Genomic DNA, 20,715 nt, shown 5'->3' on the forward strand with positions numbered 1-20,715 from the left:
AGCCCCTACTTCATTCATGCCTTTTTTGTTTTGTTTTTTGGATTTGGCCTTGCCTGCAGCATGTGGAAGCTCCTGGGCTAGGGACTGAACTCATGCCACAGCAGTGACCTGAGCCATGGCAGTGACCATACCAGATCCTTAGCCACTAGGCCACCAGGGAACTCCATCCATACTCTGTTTTTACTGGATATGAGATTTTACAGATGAATGTAGACAGATCTGGGTTAAAACTTGTAAATCATTAAAAAAAATAAATAAAAATTAAAAAACACTCTAAGTCTTCACAAAACATTTTATTCCTGAGGACCTACCCTGCAATCCTCTCTGTGTTGTGCAAGGTCCCCCTTGCCACTACACCAATGTTTGTGAAGCCTGTCTCAAGCACCTGTCAGGCCATCAGGGGTGGGATCACCAGTTTGCTTGGATCTCCCCAGTTTGAAAGACACATTAGGGTAGGGGCCAGTCCTGGGGTCCCAGAGCTTAGGGTCCCCCAAGGACCTGAATATCCCCCTTCTCTGGGCACCAAGGTGTGTGTGGGGGGCTGGGCACAGAGAAGACCCCTCTGGCTCCAATACTCTTCCGTGAATTCTTGGGGAGCACAGGCATAGGGGCTGGATTGTGCCAGGAACTCCAGAAACTGAACTCCCATTGCCTGAGACAGATAGTGCCCCCCACCCCCACCCTGCCCCGATGCTTCCACCAACAAAAAATCTTGATGCTGAAGCTCCCGCTGTGGTGCAACAGGCGGGTGTCTTGGGTGGGCTGGGAGCCTGGCACGGTGGGTTGAGGGCCCAGCGTTGCCAAAGCTGCCACTTAAGTCACAGCTGCGGCTCAGATCTGTTCCCTGGCCCAGGAACTCCATATGATGCAGGGCGACCAAAGAAGAAAAAAAGAGTTTGATGCCATAAGTGGGCAGGTGGTTTCCCCATTCACAGGCTTTCTGGCCCCTCCTAGCATCTGAGTGGTCCAAGACCCAGGGAGGGCTAGAGACTCCTCTTTCCCCCACTGAAAAATACTCATTTCTGCTGACTGTGGACCCAGGTGTTCTCACTTGGCTTTGAACCATGGCCAAAACTCACCCACCATGGTAGGATCATGACCAAGGAGAGGCTGGCCACTGCTTAGGATCCAGCTGATGATCAAGGTCAGGGCTGGGAAAATGGGAGATTTACCAAAGGGGACGGATGCAGCAGGAACAGCTGGGACCCCTGCAGAAGTGCTTCTGCTATTAGCTACTATGGAAACAGATGGTCCCTCTCGCTGAGATCCGGGGCAGGAGGATGATCCAACAGAACCAGGTAGGTTTTGAAGGCTGTGTAGGAATTCACTGGCCAGATGATTCAGTCATCCAACTCCCTTGGGTACCCTCCTAGGCCCCGCCCACTTAGCAGGACAAAGGTCTCCGCTTCCCGGGAGGAAGCTGCTGCCCTTCCTGCAGGGGTGGAGATGGGAGCCTTGAGGCTGGGCTCCTAGACACCACCTCAGTAGATCTGTGTTCGCTTGCCACAGCTGAGGTTGGGCTGGCTCAGCGCATCCCACATGAGCAGCATCTCATAGGGCAAGAAGCGGTGCACCAGCAGCAGCTCTCGGTAGTAGCAAGGGTCGAAGGAGGACAGGCGGCTGGATGGGACCTGAACACCAGCTGTGCGGACACCACTGTGTGAGGCGGGCTCCAGGCCCTCTCGTTTCAGGCACATGCCCATGAAGACATCATCAATGGGGAAGAGGTCCAGGGTGCGGGCGGCACGACGCAGGGCGGTGGCTGTGAAGCGGGACAGCAGGAAGCCACCCCCCCCACAGTAGGGCGGGTAGTGTTCGTCCTCCATCACCACCTTCGGCACATAGTACTTGCTCCAAGGAAAGCGGATGGGGCCCACGTTGTGGATCAGGTGCCCCACGAAGAGGTGGTGGTCAGGGTTATGGCCCTGCAGGTAGGTGACCATGTTGCCTGTGTGGGCAAAGACGTCATCGTCCCCATTGAGCACGAAGCTGGCATTGGTGCACCGAGTCTCCTGCCACTGGAGGAAGAGTACCTGCAGGTGGGGTGGACGGGGCATGTGGGCTTAATGCCTGGGGCCATCAGCTGTGGGTCCCTATTGGCCTTCCCAGCCCAGCAAGCCCAGATCCCCCAGTCAGGCTAGCCTGGGTTCAAGGACCCACTCTGTGGGGTGACCCTTGTAACCCATCCCTCTTCTCTGTGCCTCAGTTTCCAAATTACCATACAGGGCTCATCATAGGACCTGCCTCAAGGAGTGTTGGGGAGCTAGAGACAATGCTCTGTAAAGCACAGAGAAGTGCTTGGAAACTGTCACATTTACATTTATTGCTATTTCTTCTGACTCTGCCTGGCCAAGCACTGCTGTTAAATAATTGCTTGTATGATTGCAATTTAAAATCTACCTCCCCCACCAGGCCCTGGGCCCCTCCCCCTTGGGTGGGAGCTGGGTCTCTCCTATGTGCCATCTCCCCAGCACCCAGTCAGGGGTCAACACTTCATAGGGTCTGGATTCATGTTTGCCAAGTTGATGTTCATCACGTGCTTGTGTGTTTTGTGTTGAGAACACGGCAGGTTGAGAGGTTCTGGGCCCTCTACCCACCTCGGCTTCAGTTATCTCCATAGTAATTTTTCCTGCATACCAGGCACTGTGCTCAGTGCTTGCCCTACCCTGAATCTCTAATGTGATTTTAGGAGGCAAGTGGGGTCTTCAACCTCATTTTCGGATGAGAAAATAGAGGCTCAGAGGGTTTGTGGTCCAAGGGCTTGAACCCAGACCTATCTGCACTCACTAGGAGCAAGAACCTGCACTGGGCCTCTTTCACCTTGTGTCTCTATTCAGCTTGCTCCATGTAACCACTGATGCTCCCCGCCCCAGCGCCAGGTGGGTCCTTGGAGCCTTTAATTCTGCCTCTTCACATAAGCAGGATTCTCTCTACTGTTTTTGTTTTTTGTTTTGTCTTTTTGCCTTTTCTTGAGCCATTCCCATGGCATATGGAGGTTCCCAGGCTAGGGGTTGAATTGGAGCTGTAGCCGCCGGCCTACACCAGAGCCACAGCAACACAGGATCCAAGCCTCATCTGTGACCCACACCACAGCTCACGGCAATGCCGGATCCTTAACCCACTGAGCAAGGCCAGGGATCGAACCCGCAACCTCATGGTTCCTAGTTGGATTCATTAACCACTGTGCCATGACAGGAACTCCGGATTCTCTCTACTGTTCATGGTTTCTTGACCATCAAAAAGGTGTTTGTCAAGTAACTACCACATAGACCTGGGCCTCATGAGAAGACAGAACCAGCACAACGAAACACGGATGTTTCGTCCAGGGCTCCCCACCCCTCATTGCCAATGTTATTTAATCTCCTGGCACAGGTCTAGGTGCCTTAGAATTATCATCTCGGAGTTCCCGTCGTGGCGCAGTGGTTAATGAATCCGACTAGGAACCATGAGGTTGCGGGTTCGGTCCTTGCCCTTGCTCAGTGGGTTAATGATCCAGCGCTGCCGTGAGCTGTGTTGTAGGTTGCAGATGCGGCTCGGATCCTGCGTTGCTGTGGCTCTGGCATAGGCCGGTGGCTGCAGCTCCAATTAGACCCCTAGCCTGGGAACCTCCATATGCTGTGGGAGCGGCCCAAGAAATAGCAAAAAGACAAAAAAAAAAAAAAAAGAATTATCATCTCATGTAATCCACAAAGCAGCCTTCGGAGGTGGTGCATCCAATTAATATCCCATTTCCCTGATGAGGAAACTGAGGCGCAGAGAGGTGACTGATCATCCAGGGCAAAGCCTAAGTAAGAAGCTGAGCCTGCATTTGAACCCAGATCACCAAGGCTTTCAGAGCTAGGCTGGCAAACTCACACCACCCTCTCCTTTTCTCTGACTCCCTGGACAAAGATTTCGGATCACCGTAAGGATAGTAGAGGGGGTGGGGTGAGGCTGATGGGAGCTTATGGTCTCCAAAGCCTTTCATAGGAGGTAGTAGCGATTTGGGCAGGATAGCCCCCATCAGGTGACCAACCCCCACCCCCAGCCCACCTGCTTGAGCGTGAGGTTGAAGAATGAGTCGTAGAAATCCCACTGTAGGATATCACCATGCATCTGCGCCTCCATGGCCAGCAGCCGGTTGACCTTGAGTGCCTCCAACGGGTTGGGGTCCGTGCCCACCAGGAAGAGGCGGCGCACAAGGAAGCCGTGTACCTGGCGCTCATGGCCCCACGTGCGCCGCACCAGTTCCCGGCGCTCATAATTGCTGGGCGAGGACTTGATCACCAGCAGCAGGAAGACTGGCTGTGCGCACTTGTCCGGCGGCACATCCTGGAGCAGCACGAAATCCCGGCAGTGTTTGTAGAGCAGGAAGTTGCGTATGTGCTGTGGCTGCTTGGCGAAGTCAGGCAGGGAGGCCATTGAGGCATTGGCCTGGCAGGAAGAGGACAGGGGGCGGGAGGGTGGTGGAGAGGGCCAGACCAGAGCCAAGGGGGTACTTGGCGGCTCCTTCAGGCCTGGGCAGGTGGGTGGTGACATGTGCAGATTGAAGAAGAAGAAGAGAGTGAAGGTGCCCAGAGCCACGACCAGTCCCACTTCAGTCCGCAGGGGCCGCAGACACCTCATCCTGGTCCCCAGAGTTTGCGATTGGTCCGAGGAGACCTCTGGGCAGCTCCTGCAGATGATAACACTCAATGAAGATGCCTGAAGATGCCAGATCGGCCAAGCACTTTTCCTGAGCTAACTGTGGACCTCAAGCCTGGGTGCATCTCTACATTTGCTCAGATTGGTAAAATACTGAAATTCACCCCCACCTCCTGCTCTACCCCATGTTGGCTCTGACTGTTGCCTGGGCCCTGCTGGGAATCAATGTTTTCAGAGAAAACAGGCATGGAGATAACAAGGCGAGTCCCTCAGATTCACTGTGCCCAGAATTCTCCCCATCCAACCTTGTCCTCTTCGTGTCCCTGCCTCAAAGATGATCCAAGGAGCCCAGGAGACAGAGAATTCCCTTTTTAGAAGTTGAGAGTTGTTGGGATCCTTCCTGCTTCCCTTTCACCTGCCCCACCAGGAAGCACGGAGCTTCTGGGATTCCGATATAACTATCATTCATTCTTCTTGACTTTTTTTTTCTTCTTCTCTTTTCTGTTTTGGCTGCCCTGTGGCAAATAGAGTTCCTGGGCTAGGAATCAGACCCAACCCTCAGATGCAACTTATACCACAGCTGTGGCAATGCCAGATCCTTTGACCCACTGTGTCAGGCTGGGGATGGAACCAGCCGTCTTGGCACTGCAGATGTCACCAATCCAATTGCGCCACAACAGGAACTCACTTCTTGACTATTTTTACTGGTCTTGTGAGCTAAGCATGGGCCCTCAGCTTGTCTTGTGACTCATCACAGAATCCCTCAGGCCCAGCATGTCTCAAACGAAGTTATCTTTCTTGGCAAACCCCTACTCCTCCTTTAAAACCCATCTCAAACAATCCATTCTCAGGCAAGCCCTCTTTGTCCCTTTAGGAAGAGCCCTGGTTCCCTATTTGGCACCTTTAGCCCTGTCTTCTTCTCTGGCTCAGCCAGGATCCCATGGGGATATCTGTGCCTGACTTTTTCTTTCCAAAACTGGGGGCTTCTTGAGGGTCCCTAGCATTGTCCAGCATGAGGCAGACACATGGAAGAATCAGGGAGTATCTGAATAAATGAATTCACAAATGAAAGTAAACTCATTAAGTTTCTCTCTGGTAAACTCCTATTCATCCATCAAAACCCTTACTCCTAGACAATTTCCTTTCCCATATTTAGGCAGAGCCCTTGGTCTCCTGTCCAGATCCCTTTCCCAGACTTCCTTGGACTCCCTCAATATCCTTTTGTTTGACCTGCCTTTAGGTTCAGACCAAGATTCAGCGTTCCAGCCCTGCATCTGAGGCTCTATTTTCCAGCACAGCATGACAGTGCCATATTAGACCCAAGGCAGGACTTACCAAAAACACTTACAGAAAACACTGACTGGCTCACCTCAAAGAGGTGCCCTCTGAAGCCCAATTCCTGGGTTTAAATCCCAACTCCATCTCTCCCTGACGCTGTGCCCTCCATACCCCAGGCCTTGGCTTCCTCAGCTCTACAGGGGGAATCTGAGCCACTCCCACCGCACTGGGTTGTTTGGGTGTGAAGGGAGCTCCCAGCACCTGCTATCAAGTGGGTATTTGACAAGTGTTTGCTGAATGAATATGCACTTACCTCAGGTTGCCTCAGGATATCTGTGCTGGTCTGGAGACTCCTTGCTCTCTCCTGGGACACAAACACTGTGGGGCAGTTAGTGGATTCTGATAGGCCTGTCCAGCTATCGCCTGCAAGCAAAGATAGTTTTATCTAGAGCCACACATTGGTGCTGATGATAGGGATGGAGTAGGCAGAGGCTGTTGTAAAGTCCCAGTAAGGGACCATAGATAAAGAGGGAAACCCAGGGGACTTCAGGAGAGGGCCATTACAACAAGGAAGGCTTGCCAGACTAGTGGAGGCAGGAAATAGGCCTCAGCTCATCTGGTGGGGGATGGGGTGAGGCCTGCATTCCGGTTCAGACCAAGGACAGGAGTTTAAGGGCCACCCTTCTGCTGATTTGAATAAGCACCATAACCAGATCCAAGGAGAAGCTACTTACTGGAAGAAAGAGGAAGAGGTGATCTTTTCCTACCCCCATTCCCCTTGGGTGGAAAAAAATTGTAGCCCACCAGATCCTTGGGGCAGAGCCTCCGTGCCTGCCCCGCTTGCATCTCTCACAAGCCTCTTATCTTAATAAATCTATTTCTTGCCTATCACTTTGTCTCCCTAAATTCAGGCATGAAGAACCTGAACCTCAGTAAGTCCAGAGATAGAGATAGAGTGAGTGAGTCTAACTTAAAATAAAACTGTGGGTTTAGGGAGTTCCCACTGTGGCGCAGTGGAAACAAATCTGACTAGGAATCATGAGGTTGCAGGTTCCATCCCTGACATTGCTGGGTGGGTTAAGGATCCGGCATTGCCGTGAGCTGTGGTGTAGGTCACAGATACGGCTTGGATCCGGTGTTACTGCGGCTGTGGTGTAGGCCAGCAGCTGCAGCTCTGATTAGACCCCTAGCCTGGGAACTTCCATATACCGCAGGTGCGGCCCTAAAAAAAAAAATAAAATAAAATAAAATAAAATAAAACTGTGGGTTCAAGTCCCAATCTGGGTTTTGGCTGGTTTCTAGTCCCTGCATGTGGCTTCAAGTCCCAGCACATGGGTTCGAGTCCCACCATGTGGGTTCAAGTCTCAGTCTGGGTTTTGGCTGGGTTCAGGCCCTTGTGCTGTCTATTTCACTGGGGGAGGGCCTCCTTTCCTGATCTGTTAGGCCATTTATTTCCCTAAGGTGCCCATCACTGTCTCTGCACACTGCCTAGCCAAGGCCTCTCCAGCCAGATGGCTCCCCAAAATGGGTTGTGTGGAGTGGGATCTGAGCTGTGTGACTTTGGGAAAGAAGCTTGACTTCTCTGAGCTTCAAAGTGAAATGAGAATTAACCCTATGTCAGAGTGCTGTTGGGATTTTAACCTGCAACATGCTGAACATAGTCCTGCCTCAGGACCTTTGCATAGGTTGTTTCCTTGGCCAGATTCTCCACATTTCCACATGACTTTGTCCTTCTCCCCCTTCCTGTCTTTGCTCAAATGTTCCCTTCTCAAAAGACCTCAGAACATGTCATCTTGTAACTGAGCTAGTGCCCCGTGGGGCTCCTAGGCACACAAGCCTTTCTGTGTCCTCCAGTGCTCCTTTCTAGGGAATAAACCTCAGCCTGCAGGACCTTCCCTGAGTTCCAAAGGGCAGTTGCTAATCAGGGAAGGGAGGGGATGCAGAGACCAGGGAGGCGCAGTGCAGCCTTGGGGCAGGGTTCTGGTTCCTCCTCAACAAATATGCATAACAATATATTTGAGCCTTTCTGCAGAACTAAAACTGCCAAGGAGTAGAAGTCCTTGATGACGCATTCTTCATTCTGGGAAGAAGGAGGGCCACCAGAACCAGTCCTGGGGCCACTAAACAGCTTTGAGAAAGTTGCAAGCTTGCCTCTACCCTGATCCTTATTTAGGGCCCTGATTCTTATTCCACTCCTCAAACTATAATACCACCTCCTAACCCCTTCCAAGGGATGGGGGCACAGTCTTTAAGGCATTAGTCTGCTGTGGCCCCCTTTGCCTAACAAAGCAATAAAGCTATCTTTCTTCTTTACTCAAAATTCTGTCTCTGTGTTTCAATTCAGTACTGGCAGACAGACAGAATTTTGGCAACAATCCCACTGGCATTCCTGATCCCCCACCGTAGCCTACTTTTTCTTTCTTCCATAGTACTTTTCATCTCCTAAAATACATGATAAGACTTTAGGAGGAGTTTCCACTGTGGCTCAGCAGTAATGAACCCGACTAGTATCCTTGAGGATGGGGGTTTGATCTCTGGCCCTGCTTAGTGGGTTAAGGATCTGGGGTTGCGCTGAGCTGTGGTGTAGGTCATAGATGTGGCTCGGATCTGGCGTTGCTATAGCTGTGGTGTAGCTCTGATTCGACCCCTAGCCTGGGAACTTCCATATACCATCAAAGCGGCCCTAATTTAAAAAAACTTTAGGAGTTTCCTTAGGGCACAGTAGGTTAAGGATCCAGCATTTCCCGATCCCCGCCCCCACCAGAACATGAGCTGCATGTGGTAAGTCTTGTTCACTATTTTATCCCCAGCCCCCAGAACTGTGCTTGGTACATAGTAGGGTGTTTGGTAAATGTGTTGATTAAATGAATGAATGAATGAATGAATGAATGAGTTCTGGAAAGCCACAGCATCTGATGAAATACTGACTCAGAATGAATTTATACATTCATTCGTGTACTTATTGTGCTTCTTCTGTGTACCAGGGACACAATGGTGAACAGGCATGGAATACCTAAATGTCTCTGCCATTCAGGGACCCACACTCTCAAAGGGGAACAGACACAAAATAAAAACCTCAATGAAATGATACAAGGGGATGAATGCCACTGGAAGAAATGGGGTCTGGTACTGGGTGTGGATTTTGAGGTCTAGATGACATTTACACTGAGATGTGAATGGCAGAGAAAAGCCAGCATAGCTGAGGTTGAGGTAGGGAAGATCCCCAGGGAGGGAACAGCAGGTGCAAAGGCCCTGAGGTGGGAAAGAGCTGGTGGAGTCTGAGCAGCTGGGGACCCTACCTGCAGGTGGCACAGAGCCTATCTTATTGCTATGGCATCCCTGGTTTGCCTGCCAAGCTAGGGAGGGAATTCACCTTCTGGAGGGCAGGTTTGGAAGACCCAAAAAGGCAAATCACAGTCTTGAGAGGGGGCTGTGAACTGACAAATGTGATGCAAGAATGAACAGCATCCTAGAAGGACATCCTCCTGAGTTGAAGAGAGGCCCAAGTCCAGGGTGGACCACAAGAAAGGAGCGTTCCTAGGCAAACCTGGCAGATCCCTGAGCCCTTGGGAAAAAACTCATGAGCTGCTGTAGCAAGGCCAAATCACCAAAAATCAGACCAGAGACATCACAACGTTCTCTTTGGTGACGCTGTGGCCAGAAACCCACTGATGCTAGAAGATAAGGGCATGCATGGGACCCCAGCTGCTGGCCCAGAGACCAGGAAATCCAATGAAAATTTGGAGGGTGATTAACCCCCTACCCCATCTGAAGTTTATTTTATTTTATTTTAATTATTAAAAAAATTTTTTTTTATTTTTTTTTGTCTTTTTGCCTTTTCTTGGGCCACTCCCACAGCATATGGAGGTTCCCAGGCTAGGGATCTAATTGGAGCTGTAGCCACTGGCCTACCCCAGAGCCACAGCAACGCCAGATCTGAGCCGAGTCTGTGACCAACACTATAGCTCATGGCAACGCTGGATCCTTTACCCACTGAGCAAGGCCAAGGATTGAACCTGCAACCTCATGGTTCCTAGTCGGATTCATTAACCTCTGTGCCATGATGGGAACTCCTTTTTTTGGAGTCTTTTTAAAGCTGCACCAGCAGCACATAGAAGTTCCTAGGCTAGAGGTCAAATTGGAGCTGCAGGTACCGGCCTACAGCATAGCCACGGCAATGCAAGATCCTTGACCCACTGAGCGAGGCCAGGGATTGGCCTGTATCCTCTGTTCCTCTGTGCTGAGCCTTACCACTGAGCCACAATGGGAGCTCCCCATCTGCAGTTTAGAGTCTAAATAAGTTTACAACCAGGGCTTATTCTGCTCTCAGGGCATACATACTCTGCCATGTTTGGAGACATGATTGGGTGGGTGGAGATAAGGGCATTGAGGGGGTGGAGGTCAGAGATGTTGCTTAAATTAACATCTAGGGCACAGGATGGCCCCACCACAGAGGAGGATCTAGCCTCAAATGTCAACACATTTTTAAGGTTGAGAAAGCCTAGATTAAAAACAGAAGCTAGAATAGAGAACTCAAAAGAAGAAGAAGGATTAGAAGAGAAGTAGAGACTGAACAAAAAATCTTGATCCATTTTAAGATAAATTCATTAGATGGAGTTTTTATGAAATTTATTATTATTTACTTCTATATTATTTCCCTATTTATGAAACAGTTATTACATAGAAAAAGCAAACCTAAATGGCCAAGGATCGGTTTGCTGAGAATGTGTTAGTTCCAAACAAGAGCTCCAAAGCAAGTAAAGCTACATTAGGACTTCCTGTCGTGGCTCAGTGGAAACGAATCTGACTAGGAAACATGAGGTTGAGGGTTTGATCCCTCGTCTTGCTCTGTGGGTTAAGGATCCAGCGTTGCTGTGAGCTGTGGTGTAGGTCGCAGATGTGGCTAGGATCTGGAGCTGCTGTGACTGTGGCGTAGGCTGGCAGCTGTACCGCAGATTCGACCCCTAGCTTGGGAACCTCCATGTGCTGCAGGCGTTGCCCTAAAAAGCAAAAACAGCAAAAAAAAAAAAAAAATGCTGTTGAAGAAGGAGGGATCGATGGCAGGGGAGGGACCCGACCAGCCTGGGGACATCCTGAAGGATGAAGGGAAATCACTTTGCAGAATCCTGGGAAAAGGGCATTCTAGCAAGGGCAAAGGCCCTGAGGTGGTCTTAAACTTACGGTATTGAAGGGAGAGAGAGGAGGGAGGGAGAGAAGGCGATGTGGCTGGAGAAGAGGAAGAGGAGGGAGAGGATGCTGGGGTTGCCAGACAATGGTGCGGCAGGTGTGGGGGTGGGAAGAGCGGGAAATGGCAGACCATGAAGACGTTCTTATGTTGCATGTGAGGAGCGATGGAGAGCTATGGAGGGTGTGACAAGATGGAGGGACAAGATGGAGTTAAGCTTTGAAGAAGACCCCTGTGGCCACTGAGGAGGAGAAGGACAATAGGGCAGGAGTAGAGGTCAGAGCAGCAACCAGGCAGGGGAGTTTGGGAAGCTGGATGGGGGCTGGCTAGCAGGGTGCAGGGACATGGTGAGTTTAGCAGCAAGGATGAAGAGAGTCATCAATGCTTAGAGCCTGGATATGGGGGATGGAGAAGGATGGACCAGGGAGGATAAAATGTGAGAAGTCTCTGAGCCCTTCAGTGGGGAGGTTATGGGGCAGCAGGCAACCCACAGCAGGTGTGGTGTCCTCTGGGACACGATGGCATGTAAACCAGGAAGCTCATCAGGTAGGTGATGAATGAGTACATCCGTATATTGCTTGCACATGGCAGAACTTCCTGCATGCTCCTCCCTATGGACCTTAGTGCCACTGTGTACAGTTACAGGAGTGACATCCGGGCTGCCTCTCAGGGCCTGTCACCCAGCCCCCCTCTGCAACACCATCCTGCTCAGGCCTGTTTGCACTCTGTACACTGCCGGAACTTCACCATCACCCAGAGCCTGCTTCCTCCAGCACACAGAGCAAAGCCATTGTTTTTGTTGGCTGAGACCCAAGAGCCGCCCCCTGGGGTGCTCCCAATCCCCTATGACCCTGGCCCCAATGACCTCTGCCCCCCTCCTCCATTCCAGCCACAGTAGCTTCTTCACGGTGCCTTTAAACACCCAGGCTCAGCCCTGCCACAGGGCCTTTGCACATGCCATTCCTTCCACCTGGGACCCCCTTCCCTTCTACTCTTCTCCCTGGTTCTCCTTGACCTTCAGGCTTCCGCCCAATATCATCTCCCAGTTAACACCCCACCCCATCTCTGCTTCCATCACCACTGGACAAATCTATTCACTTCTCTCCTGTCCATTTCCCCAACCAGCCTGGAGCTCCAGAGGTGGGGCATCTTGTCTTGGCCCCCACAGCTGTGTCCCAGGTGACGCTCAAAAAATACTAATGATGAGAATTCCCTGGTTGCTCAGCAGGTTAAGGATCTGGTGGTATCACTGCTGTGACTTGGGTTTGATCCCTGGCCGGGGAATTTCTCTATGCTGCAGGCACAGCCAAAAAAAACCCCCCAAACCCCACTAATGATGACTCACATGTTGGCTATTTCCTTGTGCCTCACTTCGGCCTGACCCCATTATAGGCAACAGTGGCCACTGTCCCCCACCTGGGGCCTGGAGGGCCTCCAAGGACGTTTTGGTCCTGATAAGTCAGCAAGCACAACCGTGGAGCCAAGGGGGCAGGACCAGGAGACACTGAATAGTCCTGCCTCCAAATATTCCTAATGTCCAAAAGGGCCAAATATTGACAGCACTGAAGTATTCACAATGCATTTAATGAGCAAGAAGCACTGAATGTTAGCAAAGTGCTGAACATTAATGACCCACTAAATATGCAGGAGGCACCCAGTATTTAGAACGTACAAAATAGTTGTAAGGCAACAATGGAAGAGTTGCAAGGCATATTTGTGATTCAGGAATGAATATGCGTATTATCACAATGAATATGATTTGAACAAGCTACCAAACAGCACCAGTAGACATGGTCACTAAATAGTCACGATTCATTGCATATACACATAGTACTAAATATTAATGACTCATTGAATATTAATAAGACACTTAGAGGTACAGGAGGGGCTGACCACTCAGCAGAATTAATTAGGGACCCCTGTGGGTGCTCTGATTCCCTACCCTCTGCCTACACCCCCACGGGATCCAGGCACTGGGCGCCTCTCTCCTCTCGACTTGTTCTTGTCACTGGCCCTTGAGAAGCCAGGAGAGGCTGAGATACATGAGCCAGGGAGAAGGTCACACAATCCAGGTGGCAAGGCCCCACTCACTAGTATGCTTGGGCCCTGGACCAGCCCCCTCGACCCCTGCCCTGCACTATTTCACACTGGCTGGGAAGCCTCCATCACATCAAGGTGATTCCCCACATGATGCTCCCAATTTCCAGATGAGGAAACTGAGGCTTGGAGAGGGTGAATCCTGGGACATACACCGACCTGCCCCCCTTCCTACCCCAGCTCCAAGGGGTGCCCTCAACCATCCCAGTCACTGGGGCTCAGTTGGGGTTGATCTTGTTGTTGTTTGGCTATGCCTGCAGCATGTGGAAGCTCCTAGGCCAGGGATCAAACCCATGCCACAATAGTGACCCAAGTCACAGCAGTGGCAATGCCAGATCCTTAACCCCCTGAGCCACCAGGGAACTCTGGGGCTCAGTCTTTTTTTGTGTTTTCCCTTTTTACAGCCACACCTGTGGACATGGCAGATCCTGGGCTAGGGGTTGAACTGGAGCTGAAACTTCCAGCCTACATCACAGCCACAGCAATGCCAGATCCGAGGCGCAGCTTATAGCAATGCTGGATCCTTAACCCAGTGAGAGGGGCCAGGGATCAAACACACATCCTTACAGAGAAAACATCAGGTCCTTAACCCACTGAGCTACAACAGAAACTCCTCCGGGGCTCAGTTTTTGAATCAGGAAAATGAGGGCTCATTCCCCCATCACCCAGGAGGACCAAGAAAGATGATGCTCCTGAGGTAGCCAGGCTGGCCCCCAGGGAAGGAAAGCCTGACCCAGTTACTGGCCATCTTCAGACTCGGGGCAAGTAGCTCCCCTCACCTGCAAAGCTGGCTGGCGTCAGCTGCCCACCCACAGTTCACCTCTGGCAGGTGCTAAGTATCAGCATCACTATGGCCTTCATTGCTCCTCCACCCCATCCAGATCCCAGCTGACTTATCCTCAGCTGGGATCCAGATGGGGATGGAGGCAGGGAACATCCTGGGGCTGTCAAAAGGCGAGGTGAGGGATGAGGGTGACAGGAGAACCCCGTATTTTTCTTTTTATGGTTGTACCTGCAGCATATGGAAGTTCCCAGGCTAGGGGGTGAATCGGAGCTGCCGCTGCCAGCCTACATCACAGCCACACCAATGCTGATCTGAGTCGCATCTGTGAGCTACCCTATAGCTTGCAGCAAGGGGAGGTGGATTCTTAACCTATTGAGATAGGCCAGGGATCGAACCCGCATCCTCATGGACATGATGTCAGGTTCTTAACTCGCTGAGCCACAGTGGGAACTCCAGGACAACCCCATTTGTGGGTATAACTACTTGAGCCCTGGGAAAGGCTAGAGGTCCAAGCGGTGGTCTTTTCTCAACCATGAAGTGCCAAGAAGGACAATAGCAGTAGCAGCTGTAGCCACCATTGCCATTTGTGTACTGATCACTGCACTGTGAGCTGAACACCTGGTGTGTAGCACACCCTGGTCTAGGTTCTTGACTCCCAGCCAAGTTGACAGAGAGAAACCCCCATGTTCAGGTCACTGATGGGCTAATGGGGGACAGAGGCAGAGAACAAGACAATTTTCCAGTAAAAGGCAAATACTGAGGCTTGAAGACTTGAGAATCAGTGAGTGCTTGCAAGAGAGATGTGACCCACTGGTCTGTGGCTGCGCCCAAGCAACTCTCCGTGAGCCTCCCAAGGAAGCCCCCGGTTCCAGTTCCAGGGTCGGGTGGCAAGGTGGCAGAGAAAAGGCACCCACCTACCAGGAGTCACATCGCTGGCATTTGAACTCTGACCAACTGGACCCAAGGGTGATCTCTTCCCGGTTCATACTGGTTTGACCTTTCAGTAACGAAGGGCTGGTTCCTTTTTACAAGGAGCAGGAGTTGCTTTTGTAAACACGGAAAAAAGAAGAAAAAGCCTAGTAAAGATAATTCGGAAGAAAGGCTCATTATGCACTGACCCCGTTTTAGTAAAACCACGTGTGCGAAGGGTTTTTATGCAAACATACGCCCAGCATTCACTGTGGTGAACCCCTGGGCATGGAAGAAAGGGTTGGGTAGTGGGGACAGGGTGTCACAGGCCCTTTAGATCCTCTGTTTCCAGGTTCCAGGGCCACTAATGGAGGATTCATTGGATGAGTGGGCCTGCCCCCACTGCAGAAACTTCCTGGGGTACCTAGGATGGGTCCGTGGAGGGATCTGAAGCTGGACATAACCCCCCGCCCCCCGCCCCGGCCTTGTGTATGCCAGCCCCGCCCCCAGCTGAACCCCAAATGGCATCTCTGGGCTCATTTCCCACATGTGGAAACTAAGGCTGGGGGAAGCAGGCCGTGCCTGGCAGTTCAACCTCAGACTCTTCCCACGATCCAGGACTGATGGGGAAATGGAACAGCAGGGAACCTTCAGGATTGACCCCTCCCCCGGTCATGGCCCTCCTCCAGGCCTTGTATGACATTATTTCTGTCATGCAAAGATAAGGTCACAAATGAGAACCCAATGAGCCACCTGATCATGATTAGAGCTAACATTCCATGTGGTGCATGCAGCCTTTCCACCATCAGCTCACCTCCACGCCACACTTGCAACTGGGAGGTAGGGTTGTGTCAGCCTCATTTTTGTGGAGAGGGAAACTAAGACACAGAGAGGTCAAGGAACTCATTCAAGGAAGACCAAGTAGGAGCCCAATCCCTGCCTTTAACCACCACCAGGTGGGACCACCTTTAGTTGGTCCTGAGTTCCCCTATCATGCGGGGAGCAATCGAAGCTGAGCCAGACTCCCAGAGGACAGAGAGACCACAATGGGCATTCTCCCTGGCTCATGGGGCGTGAAGGGCAATTTGTTGCCCCACTCTGGGCCTCAGAGGCCCGGGGCAGGAAGAGAGGATGCCCTGTGATGCCTTATCTCCTCCTCTTGGGCTAAACCAGCCCAGCCCCAGGGTCCCTGGGCCAAGCCGGCTTGTCTGGATTCCCCAAGCTCTGACCAAGGCCTCTTCTCGGCTTCCCCACACCCACAGTACGTGGCAGGAATCAATCTCTTCACCCTGGGGGTGAGGGAGAGAGACAGGGAGGGGTCTGGGCTGGGCTGGGCAAACACAAGGGCTCACCTAGATAGCTAAGAGGTAGCCTGACACAGAGACCACACCTCTTCCTCTGGACTCACCAGCCCTGGTGTGGTGGCTACCTTGGGAATGCACAGGGCAGGGCAAGAAAGTGGTGGCCCCAGGGGCAGCCTCAAATCCAGTGAATGCCCCTCCCACCCCCACCCCCTGGCCCTGAATCCCAGATCTGGGTAACAGGGAGGCCCTGGTCTCAGGGGGTGGGGAGGGGAGAGGTGGGGGACAGTGATAGGGAGCCAGGTCTTCAGTTTCCCCATCTGAAAAGTTGCCATAAAAAAAAAATCTGATTCAGAGGGAAAGAAGGTATTATTATTAATAATAATAATTAACATTAATAAAATATTATCATCATTATTAATATATTTACAGTGATGGCTGATGTACCATAGGTCCTACTGAGTGGCCATAGCACTTACTATTTTCACTTTCACTGCATTTCTGTACCATGAGCCCCACTTGACACATTGTGAAATCAAGGCTCAGAAACCTACAGTTACTTGCTCCATGAGCCAGAAGCGCCCCCCCATCAAAAAAGCTTCTGCTGGCTAACACCTCGGACATCCTCCTGGAAGCCAGAAGGTCATGCCAACTCCCAGAGGAGAAAGAGAGGTGCATTCAGAAACCAGGAGCAACCAAAAGCAAGCACACAGCCAGGCATTGGCTGAACAAGGACTTGAATTCCAGAGGTACTGGTGAGCTGGGGTACCCAGGTTGGAATTTGGTCTAGCGCCTGGCAGGGCTGGGGGGTCAGTGGTGGTTCCCTCAAGAAACAATAGGAGTTCCCCTTGTGGCACAGCAGAAATGAATCTGACTAGTACCCATGAGGATGGGGGTTTGATCCCTAGCCTTGCTCAATGGGTTAAGGATCCCGAGTTGCCGTGAGCTGTGGTGTAGGTCACAGACTGGGCTCGGATCCCACGTTGCTGTGGCTGTGATGCAGGCTGTCAGCTGTAGTTCAGATTTGACCCCTAGTCTAGGAACCTCCATATGCTTCAGGTGTGGCCCTAAAAAAAGAAAAAAAGAAAAAAGAAACAATAATAAACCCAACCTGGGGAAGTTCCTGTCATGGCTCAGCAGAAACGAATCTGACTAATAACCATGAGGATGCAGGTTCAATCCCTGGTCTTGCTCAATGGGTTAAGGATCCCGAGTTGCCGTGAGCTGTGATGTACAGCTCCGATTTGACCCCTAGCCTGGGAGCCTCCATATGCTGTGGGTGCATTCCTAAAAACACCTAAAATAAAATAAAATAAACCGAACCTGGGAACCTGGGTGCCAGTCCTGCCCAGACCCTCCTAATCAGCAGGTTAACAATCTCAACAATAGCGACAACAGCAGTAATAATAAAGGGCAGCATGTACAAAGCGCCCTCCACTCCTCGATTGGGATCCCATCCTATCCCAGGAGGAGGGCGGGAGACCAGGGTCCAGGCTTGCTTCATCGTGTCCACAGCTGCGACGGGACAGAGCCCGGGATCAGGGATGCCACAGCCCCACATGGCCTCGGTGTCTCCCCACTCGCCAGGCATGAAAGAGGCTTCCCTTCCCGGTCAGAACTGAGTCGACCTTGGGACGCTGGTGACTACTACCATGGCTGAGGGCAACGGGGTTACTGAGACTCGGACTCCAGAATCTCCCTGCCTCTTCAGGGTACACGTTGCAGCAGATACCCGACCCCGGGGACTGGCCGAGACTTCCCAAGAGCCCCGACTCCGCCCGGCAACAGGGTTCCGCAGGTCCTCCGGGGCCCCCAATACTCACCTCCAGACAACCGTCCAACCTCCGACTCCGTATCCCAGCTCCACTCGGCTTGCAAGCAGGAGGAAAAGTTCCACCTGAGCGCGAGCACCCGCCCTTCCCGGCTTCGCTCCTTCCTTCCTGCCTCCCGCGGAGCCCCCCACTCCCCGCTGAGCCGAGTTTCACCAGTCGAAGTTGTCCCTCTGGCCCCTCCCTCCTTCCCTGCCCGACCCCGCCCCTTCCCCTCTACCGGCCAAACCGCGCCACTCTGGCCGCTTCTACCCTCCCCGGCTCCTGTCCGGGTTCAGGACCCCACTTGGGTCCCGCCCACAGCTAGGGAGTGAGCCCCCCGCGGGTGGAGATGTGCAAGCAGCGCCTTCCTATCCCTGGCACAGAGCCCCACGCAGGGTTGGTCCAACGTGTGTCTTCCATGAAGAAATGATTGAAAGGGGGGCTGAAGCCAGTGACTCTTGAGTGGGTTAGAATATTCCAGAACCTGAAAACCTGTCCTGAGCCCCCAGATATCGGGGTGCCATGGGCTGGCATTCGGAAAGGTGCAAGTCAGATTGGAAGATTCTTGGGTTTGGGGTTGCTGAAGATGGAACTCTGCCGGTGCCGCATCTGTCTCCAGAAGTTTCTAGCCTTGGCACGGTTAGAGTTGGGAGTTCTGGGGTGAGGTAAGATCCAGGTCCACAGATGAATTGAACCGTCGCCTGTATCCTCCTCCGTCGTCCGGAGGAGGAAAAGGGGCAGCTCTTGGCTGTGCCTCAGTTTCCTCGTCTGTGAAGTGAAGGAATTAAGACCCTGGTCCTCTAGCTGGGACAGACCTGGGGAGCAAGGGCAGTGCAGAGCGACCGCATAATCTGCACTGCCTTTCATGAGGCAGCGACATTACATGTCTGCATCAAATCGGGGCAGAGGCGCTGGCGTGCTCACTTTCTTGTGGGGACAAATGCTTGAACTTTGGAGCCCGTTGCCTGCTGGGCTGAAGTTCCCCTCCCATCCTGTGGGTCCTCCCCGACGCCCCTCGGGTTTCCTGGGTTCAGGAGCCCCATGTAAGAGCCTGTACCGAACACCGGATTTGGTGGGTGTGGCCCTACCCTTCTTCCTGCATTTCAGGAAGGGCCCCTTCCTACCTCGGTCCTCTGGCCAGTCCATAGGGGAACAAGAGAAAGGCCTAATACCAGTGCGGGGGAAGTGGGGGAGGCCCCGCTGGGAGCAGACCATCAGTGGAGGAAGCAGCTGGAATACCCAGACCTCCTTGCAACTGGAAACTGAGGTCTGACTCCTTCCATATAGGAGTCCTATATACTGCCCCCGCCCCAAACCTAGCCCCCGGGGTTCCTTCAAAAAAAGATTCAAGGCAGATTCTGGTGCTGGGAGGCCTGGGTTCAAATACAGACTAGAATTATATGACCCAGGAATTCCACTTCTAAGTATCCAACCAATGGAACCCCAAACAGGTGTTCAAACAAATCCTTGTACACTATGTTTATAGTGGCATCATTCACAGTCATCAAAAAGTGGAAACAGGAGTTCCTGTCGTGGCTCAGTGGTTAACAAATCCGACTAGGAACCATGAGGTTGCGGGTTCGGTCCCTGGCCTTGCTCAGTGGGTTAAGGATCCGGCGTTGCCATGAGCTGTGGTGTAGGTTGCAGACGCGGCTCGGATCCCGCGTTGCTGTGGCTCTGGCGTAGGCCGGGGGTTACAGCTCCGATTGGACCCCTAGCCTGGGAACCTCCATATGCCGCGGGAGCGGCCCAAGAAATAGCAACAACAACAACAAAAGACAAAAAAAAAAAAAAAAAAAAAAAAGTGGAAACAACCCAAGTGTCCATCAATGGCTGGGTGGATGAATAAAATGTGGTCCATCCCTACAGTGGAATATTACTCAGCCATAACAAGGAATGAAGCACCAACACACTACAACGCAGAGGAACCTCAAAAATATTATGCTAAGAAAGGCCATATGGTGTATGATCCCATTTATATGAAATGTCCAGGACAGGCCAGTCCATAGAGTCAGCAGAATGGTGGTTATCAGGGGCTGGAGTGATCTGGGGAATGGAGAGTGACAGCTAATGGGGACTGGTTTCCTTTTGGTGTGATGGGAATGCTCTGGAACTAGTAAGAAGTGCGGTTGCACAATACTGTGAATATGCTATATACCACCAAATTGTTCACTTTATTATTATCATTGCTTTTTAGCACCACATATGGAGGTTCCCAGGCTGGGGGTCGAATCCGAGCTATAGCCACCGGCCTACACCACAGCCACAGCAACACCAGATCCAAGCCACACCTGTGACTTAATGACAGCTCATGGAAACGCTGGATCCTTAATCCACTGAGTGAGGTCAGGGATCAAACCTGCAACCTCATGGTTCCCAGCCGGATTCGTTTCTGCTGGGCCATGACGGGAACTCCCACTTTATTATTTCTTTAACTGCACTCACGGCACATGGAAGTTCCTGAGCCAGGGACTGTACCTGTACCACAACTATAACCAGAAAGAAAAACAGCAGTGACAATGCCAGATCCCTAACCTGCTGAGCCACAAGGGAACTGCTGAGTTGTTGATTCTTTTTTTTCTTTCTTTCTTTTTTTTTTTTGCTTTTTAGGGCCACATCTGTGGTATATGGAAGTTCCCAGGCTAGGGGTCCAATTGGAGCTACAGCTGCCAGCCTACACCACAGCCACAGCAACTCGGGAACCAAGCCACGTCTGCAACTTACACC

At 51.9% G+C, this 20,715-nt stretch overlaps 1 protein-coding gene across 15 annotated transcripts; it reads right to left on the reverse strand.

The window, feature by feature from the left end:
- Positions 1–278: 278 nt before the first annotated feature.
- B3GNT3 (UDP-GlcNAc:betaGal beta-1,3-N-acetylglucosaminyltransferase 3) lies at positions 279–18,167 on the reverse strand. 15 transcript variants are annotated; one of them, XM_013987485.3, is made up of 5 exons: positions 18,001–18,167; positions 14,886–15,011; positions 6,215–6,279; positions 4,033–4,654; positions 279–2,033 (listed from the first exon to the last, which is right to left on the reverse strand). In XM_013987485.3, the coding sequence occupies exons 4-5, from the start codon at positions 4,603–4,605 to the stop codon at positions 1,482–1,484; spliced, it is 1,125 nt and encodes a 374-aa protein (XP_013842939.1). In that variant the 5' UTR covers positions 4,606–4,654; positions 6,215–6,279; positions 14,886–15,011; positions 18,001–18,167; the 3' UTR covers positions 279–1,481. The 15 variants fall into 15 exon arrangements, with proteins under 15 accessions (XP_013842939.1, XP_084868512.1, XP_013842936.1 ...); XM_085012386.1 differs by having other exon boundaries at positions 279–3,004; positions 3,629–4,654; XM_013987482.3 differs by having other exon boundaries at positions 6,215–6,324.
- Between the last annotated feature and the right edge of the window lie 2,548 nt (positions 18,168–20,715).

This window comes from Sus scrofa, chromosome 2, assembly GCF_054392235.1.
Source record: "Sus scrofa isolate SSC_HxYL_T2T_F1_AM1 chromosome 2, Sscrofa_HxYL_maternal_Yorkshire_Landrace_v2.0, whole genome shotgun sequence".
In the NCBI taxonomy this organism is placed as follows: domain Eukaryota; kingdom Metazoa; phylum Chordata; class Mammalia; order Artiodactyla; family Suidae; genus Sus; species Sus scrofa.